We start from the raw sequence: 8,583 nt of genomic DNA on the forward strand, positions 1-8,583 counted from the left end.
AAGTGCATGCACTGACTGGTGTCTGGTAGCGCCCCCTACAGTACAGGGAGGGTACTACATGTTCTGTACTACTCTTGACCTGTGTCAGGGTTAGTTGCTCCTTTGGAAACCAAGTAAGGGCGGCTCCATGTTACTTTTTTAGGACACTGTGTACTGTACAGGACCCTAAAGAAGCTCCTGTCCTCTACATAGACAGTGATTACAGCTCCCAGCAGATCTTTCTTACTTTTATATGTAAGGATTTGCTTTATCTGTATTAGTTATCTACTTATTTTTCTTAAATACTCACTTTTTCCTATTTTTGGATGACATTTTGGTGGCTTCAGAACCAATTACCAGGTTTCCATAGAGTTCTGGTCTCAACATACAATGGTTTCCACATATAATGGTCGTCCCAGAACCAATTCCTATTGTCACTTGAGAGATCACTGTACTGCAAAATCATCTAAGTTCCAAAACATCATATAAAAATGTTTATGATATTATTTGAAATACTATAATACAAAAAGTTATATATATTTTTTCTTTTCTTTTTAATTGCAGGACAACTGCCTTTGGATTCCTCAATGCCCTCTGCAAGTTGGCTGCTGTCCTGGGGATAAGCATTTTCACCTCCTTTGTGGGGGTTGCCAATGCAGTGCCCATCCTTCTAGCTTCTGCTGCGTTGGCACTGGGTAGCTTTCTAGCCCTTAAACTGCCAGAAACACGAGGCCAGGTTCTACAGTGAGATTTGCCATTGTAAAAAAAAAAAAAAAAAAAAAGAGTAGATTAGTAGACACTGTGATATGTCTTTTTATTTTGTTGCTATGTTTGGGGCCCCTTTCCATATCCTCTGCCCAGAAATGTGCAGTAAAACAATATGCATATGTGTAATTGAAAATGTATTAATAACTGAACATGTTTGCACTATTCTAAGTTTCGTCTCTTCCTCCATGATAAAGTATGGGGGTTAGAAGTTCTAGACTTTGTGTAGAGCAGAGATTTTTAGGTTCTAGATAGCTCCAGCTAAAGACCATACTCATGTTGGGTTTCTGATACCTCTAACCATTGAATAGACGAGTTCTTTAAAGGGATACTCTACCCCCCCCCCCCCCCCCCCCAGACATCTTATCCCCTATCTAAAGGACAGGGGATAAGATGTCTGATCATGGGGATCCCACAGCTGGAACCCCTGCGATCTCTGTGCAGCACCCGATGTCAGTTTAGAATGCTGGATGGGGGTGGCGGGGGTCGTGAGATCACAGCCATGCCCCCTCAATGCAAGTCTATGGGAGGGGGCGTGGCATCTGCCACGCCCCCTCCCATAGACTTGCATTGAGGGGTTGTGGCGTAATGTCATGAGGGGCGTGGCCATGACGTCACAACCCCCCCCCCCCTGCCCGCTCCAAGTGTTAGGAACAAATTGTTCCGAACGTTGGGGCAGTGAAGTACCCCTTTAAGGTACAAGACTTGCTGGACTTTGCGAGGAGCCTGAATTCCTTCTTGAAACTACTAGAACTTGTTAAAAAGAAATACTTGCTCTAGGTCAGTGTTCTCCAACCTTTAACTTTCCAATTCCAAAAAAAGAAAAAAAAATACAGTTTGGGGCTAAAGTTTTGGTTGGAGAACACGGAGCTAGATAGCATTGTCCTTTAAAAAGAAGCGTACATTTATTGTGTACTTTATGTACATTCCAATGAATGAAGAATTTAGGGTTGTACTTGGTACTGAAATGATTCGTTTAGTAAACAGTACCGAAAAGATCCTTCTGTTGCTTTGGGCTCTACTAGATACGTAAGGATCGTACAATAGTTTGGGGAAGTCATCAGAAGTGAAATGTTCCAAAGGATAGGGGTTAAGATGCCTGATTGTGGGGGTCCCGCCGCTGGGGACCCCGTGATCTTGCACGCAGCACCCCGTTACAATCAGTCCCGGGTCTGATTACTGCTGTCACGCCCCCTCCAATAGGCTTGCATTGAGGGGACGGAGCGTGACGTCACATGGGGTGCTGCGTGCAAGATCACGGGTGTCCCCAGTGGTGGGACCCCCGCGATCAGGCATCTTAGCGCCAGAGTACCCCTTTAACAGGAGCTGTTCAAGGAACAAAAATTACTAAAGCCTTCCTCAACCCTTAAAGGGGTACTCCGGTGAAAAACACTTTTTTTTTTTAATCAACTGGTGCCAGAAAGTTAAACAGATTTGTAAATTACTTCTATTAAAAAAATCTTTACCCTTCCAGTACTTTTTAGCAGCTGTATGCTACAGAATAAATTATTTTCTTTTTGAATTTCTTTTTTGTCTTGTCCACAGAGCTCTCTGCTGACACCTCTGTCCATTTCAGGAACTGTCCAGAGCAGGAGAAAATCCTCATAGCAAACCTATGCTACTCTGAACAGTTCCTGACACGGACAGAGGTGTCAGCACAGAGGACCGTGAACAAGACAAAAAAGAAAATCAAAAAGCAAATAAGTCCTCTGCAGCATACAGCTGCTAATAAGTACTGGAAGGATAAAGATTTTTTTAATAGAAGTAATTTACAGATCTGTTTAACTTTCTGACATCGCAGGAGAAAATCCCCATAGCAAACCTAAGCTACTCTGAACAGTTCCTGACACAGACAGAGGTGTCAGCACAGAGCACCGTGGACAAGACAAAAAAGAAAATCAAAAAGCAAAGAATTTCCTCTATAGCATACAGCTGCTAATAAGTACTGGAAGGATTAAGATTTTTTTAATCGAAGTAATTTACAAATCTGTTTGACTTTCTGGCACCAGTTGATTTAAAAAAAAGTTTTCCACCAGAGTACCCCTTTAAAATGTCCTTTTCTATCAATGTCTAGCCAGGTGTAAGGAACACAAACATGAATTATAGTTAAACCTTTGTGTTAGATGTGAAAATGTTCTTGTTGCAACCAAAGTGCATTGGGGCCTACCCAGCCAGGAACCTTATTTCCACACGTGTCCTAGAACTCAGAAAAGTCAGAGGAAGCAGAAGTAGCCTGCCAAGGCCCAGCACAAAAACTAGCCTCATGTAAGGAATAAATATATTTATTATAACTATATAATTCATATATTATTATTGTGATTATTTATTCAATTATTTGGCCATGTGTTAGGTTTACATAGACCTCAATCGATTGCTTCATTCAGGGCCTGTGCTCGATCCTGATGTCACGCTCCGCCCCCTCAATGCAAGCCTATGGGAGGGGGCGTGACAGTCGTCACGCCCCCTCCCATAGGCTTGCATTGAGGGGGCGGAGCGTGACGTCACACGGGGGCTGGGCCGTGACGTCACAATGCTCCGGCCCCCGTGATCGCCAGTAATCAGACCCTGAGCGAACGCGCTCCAGTGACTGATTGTAACGGGGGGCTGCGTGCAAGATCACGGGGGTCCCCAGTGGCGGGACCCCCGCGATCAGGCATCTTATCCCCTATCCTTTGCATACAAACTTATCAAAAAACCTTTTCGCATTGCTCCGAAATCCCACCACATTTTACAATGTAGTTTAACCATTTACATGCAATAATCATCCATGTGAAAAGTAAAAGTATAAAGAAGGGGGTGAATACCTGCAAGACTTTCATTTCCCCCCCATTGAAATGGACGCTAAATACATATTAGAGAAAATAGCATCTTGTCTAAATTATATTTTTTATATTAGATTTTTTTTTTTTTAAGCATGAAAAATTTTAGCTCTTAAAAAAACCAATAACACATTCCATGAAATGAAGTCACATTACATTAATGTAGTAAAACATAAATAGATTTTTGTAATTTTTTTTTTTTTAAATGATAGTTTGAATGTCACAAATTCCGATCTTACAATATTGTTTGTTGATTACTGGATTATCGGTATAGCAAGATGGATCAACACATGGTTATGGGGGTTATGGGGATGGGTGGCTTACATTTTGACATGGTGTAACATTGAAGTGAATTGAAGAGAGCATTTCTATTACCCATGGGCAAATTCCTCATCCGGTTGTTGGTTAAAGGGGTACTTTTTTTTTTTTTTAAATCAACTGGTGCCAGAAAGTTATACAGATTTGTAAATTACTTCTATTAAAAAAATCTTAATCCTTCCAGTACTTATTAGCTGCTGAATACTACCGAGGAAATTCTTTTCTTTTTGGAACACAGAGCTCTCTGCTGACATCACAAGCACAGTGCTCTCTGCTGACACCTCTGTCCATTTTAAGAACTGTCCAGAGTAGGAGAAAATCCCCATAGCAAACAAATGCTGATCTGGACAGTTTCCTAAAATGGACAGAGATGTCAGCAGAGAGCACTGTGCTCGTGATTCAGCAGGGAGCACTGTGTTCCAAAAAGAAAAGAATTTCCTCTGTAGTATTCAGCAGCTAATAAGTACTGGAAGGATTAAGATTTAATAGAAGTCCTTTACAAATCTGTTTAACTTTCTGGCACCAGTTGATTTAAAAAAAAAAAAAAAGTTTTCCACCGGAGTACCCCTTTAATACTGCAGTTTCTGTGGAGATGGGATTCCTGCACATGTTCTCACCACTCCGTAATAAAAGAAAATGGGACCAATAGGGTCTGAGCCCCCCCTCTCTTTATGGACCACATTGTTGCATAGTCTAACTCATAAGTCTGGATTTTATTTTAATTTTTTATAAAAGCACAAGTTTATGACACATAAAAATATAGGTACTGATTGGCCAATGTCATGATGTAACCATGTGTCCAAAGCAAAAAAATTTAATAAATAAAATAAAACAACAAAAATCTATTATAGGACACTGTAAATGGACATAATACACTATTTTTTTTATACAGGCCCTGTTAATGATACATTTCAGTTTACTTAATTCTAGTTAGTTACCATTAAAATGAAGGTCATAAATCTGAAGCAAATAACCTTGTGGGTCCTAAGCATATTTGTGCTTCTTTTTTTCTTTTTCTTTAGATTTTTTTTTACTTAAAGGGGTACTCCACTGCTCAACGTTTGGAACAAACTGTTTAAAAATGCTGGAGCCAGCGCCAGGAGCTCGTGACATAATAGCCCCGCCCCCTCACAATGTCACGCCCCTGCCCCTAAATGCAAGTCTATGGGAGAGGGGCGTGACAGCCATCACGCCCCCTCCCATAGACTTGCATTGAGGGGGCAGGGCGTGACGCCATGAGGGGGCGGAGCTATGACATCACAAGCTCCCGACTCCAGCATTCGGAACAGTTTGTTCCAAATGCTGAGCAGCGGAGTGCCCCTTTAATGTGGTGGCGAAACAAAAACACCCCAAAAGATGTCATTTTCCACCTTCCAGTACACCCTTGCTTTAGTATAAATCTAAGTATATTGTAAAATAGTTTATTTTGTTAAAAAATGAAATAATTCTGTCTTTTCAAGTGGACTTCTAGAGGCAAGGCCCCTTTTATGTATGATGTGAGCACCATCTGTAGCAAAACTTACTAGGTTGTCATTGTACAGCGTCTATACCAACAGCCGTCATCCAAAAAACACACTGCATGCCTGTTGAGTGCCATACCCCCGAGTTGGCGGACTTAGTAGTAGATGCATTTTTACATCTTAATAAAAATTTATGTGACTGTAAGGAAACAAAGAAATAGTTTATTTAGATAATATAAATGGTAATTTTGCCTCCATTTGTATAATACTGTAAATATATAGATCTAAATGGGAAATTACAGTGTAACAACTTATTAGCTAGTGACTTAAATAGAAAAAAATATTTGTTCATAGTATGGACTTCCTTGCAGCATATTTAGATGTATCGTGTGCATATCTTCAAAGTTTTCTTATAGCTGAAGATTTTGCTTTTGGATATGTCTGGAAATCAGAAGCACATGACAAAAAAAAAAAAATATTCAAAAAGGGTTGTGCCCATTGACCAGCCTTTATCTATGTTTAATGTAAAAGCAAAAGTTTCCTCCAATGTATCGACGGGATTCAGAGGCGCTGGACACACAAACTGAAGGGATCTCAAGTTTATTCACCCATGATGCAACGCGTTTCACAGTAAGACTGCTTCATCAGGCATACAGAGTATGCCTGATGAAGCAGTCTTGCTGTGAAACGCGTTGCATCATGGGTGAATAAACTTGAGATCCCTTAAAGGGGTACTCCGCCCCTAGACATCTTATCCCAGATCGCTGGGGTCCCGCTGCTGGGGACCCCGGGGTTCGCTGCTGCAGCACCCCGCTATCATTACTGCGCAGAGCGAGATCGCTCTGCACGTAATGACGGGCAATACAGGGGCCGGAGCATCGTTACGCCACGGCTCCGCCCCTCATGATGTCACGGCCCGCCCCCGACAATACAAGTCTATGGGAAGGGGGCGTGGCAGTCGTCACGCCCCCTACCATAGACTTGCATTAAGGGGATGGGCCGTGATGTCATGAGGGGCGGAGCCATGACGTCACGCTGCTCCGGCCCCTGTATTGCCCATCATTACTGCACAGAGCGAACTTCGCTCTGTGCAGTAATGATGGCGGGGTGCCGCAGCGGCGATCCCCGGAGTCCCCAGCAGCGGGACCGCGGCGATCTGACATCTTATCCCAGATCCTTTGGATAGGGGATAAGATGCCAGGGGCGGAGTACCCCTTTAAGTTTGTGTGTCCAGCGCCTCTGAATCCCGTCGATACATTGGAGGAAACCTTTGCTTTTACATTGAAGTTGGACGTGGAGTGGCTGCAGGCAACTAAAACCTATGCTCTTTTCCATAGTTACATTTGGTGGAGTGTAACTTGATGTGGTGAGCATCACTTTTACTACATCTATTCCTGTTGAAAGCGGTATCACACTACGGAGCGCTGTCTGTGTCTTTTTTTTTTATCTACGTTTGACTGCATTCTCTTAGGACTATGATGTTATATAAGAAAAATGTTGGAGGTCTTAGGTAGATCCAGAGACCAACCAACATCCTTTAAGATACAACACTTGAACATTCCTCTATTACAGTATGAAATTGTTACAGGTTAATAGGCTGTGACTTACCTTCAAACAAATTTGTGTTTGTGGATCTTCCTAACACGAAGATAGTGTCATACCTGACTACTTTACTGCATACAAGCCTAAGAGGATGTAGACAGATTTTCTTTTTTTTTTCTATATAATAACATTAAAAAAGAAAAAAAGCATGGGCCTTTATAGAGCACAAGAATTTTTTGTCAACACAACTAGAGCAGAAAGCACAAATGGTGACATATTTCCGTATTCCTCTTGATGGAGGATTAACTTGTGTTTTAGTGTGTTTGTACTGACTGCAGCTATTATAATTACAATATGTATTCCTAAATTATCCTTCTAAGCAAAACTATGTTTAATCTGTACAGAAATGTAAAACAAAAAAAAAAATGCAAAATCAAACTATTTTTCAATGGTTGATATTAATTGTATGTAATGAGGCCGAATCTCGCGTCTTTTTGTGGTGGCCATGCTTATTGTTCACTAGAATTGTTATATATTATTTTCATGTCAGTGACTAAGAAAACAAGAATTACTTTTAGACTGTAACTACCCTGTACAGACAACAAATCACATCAGTAGATGTCTACATACATTTTTGGTTTGTTAAAAACATGATGATTTGAAGGAGTCAATACAGAAGTAGAAATGGTTTGTAAATCTTAAAATATACATCCAGGTTTACTCTCAATGTTATATCTTACGCTGAAGCAACAGCACTGTTCACTACGTAAGCAGGGGGTAGTAGCACATTCAAATTAATATTGTACATCGTCTATATAGCGGCACCTTTAAGTTAGCTGCTAAATTAAAGCTAATGAAGAATTTTACTGAAAAGACATGGAATAACAACAGAATTTGAAATGTCAGAAGATTATTAAAAGATTAAAAATGCTTATTCTTCAGACTTTGTAACAGGGTCTCATATATATATAAAATCCAAGGAGTCAATTTCCTATAGGAAACTATACTCTGCCTACCTTCACTTGTTCTCATGACATCTCTGATGTGAAATCCTTTTGTGCAAATTCCAGTTAGTGAGTGCATCCATTAGATAGCAATTTAACTCATTCCTTTTAGATATTTCCCCGCTCAAAATGGACAACAAACTATCTACTAAACCTTGTGAATAATCTAATGCTTATTCTTTGATAAGGATTAGTGAATCGGTAAACAAGAATCAATGGAAAAAGCACTGACTGAAACAAACTCAAGAATTTTTGAGAAGAAATTCTACTCGGAACCTTGAGGATAATAAGAAAAAGTCAGTAATTCAATATCACTGTCAGTTTTGTAAATAAAGCAGTGTATACAGACTTAATAAAACATTGAACATTTGGTTTGGGGAATATAAAAGAAATCAAACTGATTTTGTGTGTCCTTGTTGAAAAAGTTACTGATGACTCGGTGTGTTAGGTGATACAGGAGAAGTTCTTGCAAAGAAAACTTGGAAATTATATCCAAATGGACAACAATATGTAACTACAAGACGCACAAAAAATGAACATACTACACAGTTGTCATCAGTTTCCCATGAACAACATTGTGACAATCAGTTTGTGTGCCGTGTATACGTCACCTGTCATTTTTTTGCCAAATATTTTTATACTTTTTTTTTTTTTTCCGGTTTGTCGTCTTTATTGCTGTACCAGTTTGTTCTACAA

At 40.3% G+C, this 8,583-nt stretch overlaps 1 protein-coding gene across 1 annotated transcript in view; it reads left to right on the top strand.

The window, feature by feature from the left end:
* Nucleotides 1-1,097, top strand: part of SV2A (synaptic vesicle glycoprotein 2A) — a 193,845-nt gene extending 192,748 nt beyond the window's left edge. The window contains exon 13 of the mRNA XM_056545800.1: nt 544-1,097. Coding sequence (XP_056401775.1) covers nt 544-727 — 184 coding nt within the window. The 3' untranslated portion in view covers nt 728-1,097. The remainder of the gene's footprint in view (nt 1-543) is intronic.
* Nucleotides 1,098-8,583: the final 7,486 nt, after the last annotated feature.

This window comes from Hyla sarda, chromosome 11 (assembly GCF_029499605.1).
Source record: "Hyla sarda isolate aHylSar1 chromosome 11, aHylSar1.hap1, whole genome shotgun sequence".
Taxonomy (NCBI): Eukaryota; Metazoa; Chordata; class Amphibia; order Anura; family Hylidae; genus Hyla; species Hyla sarda.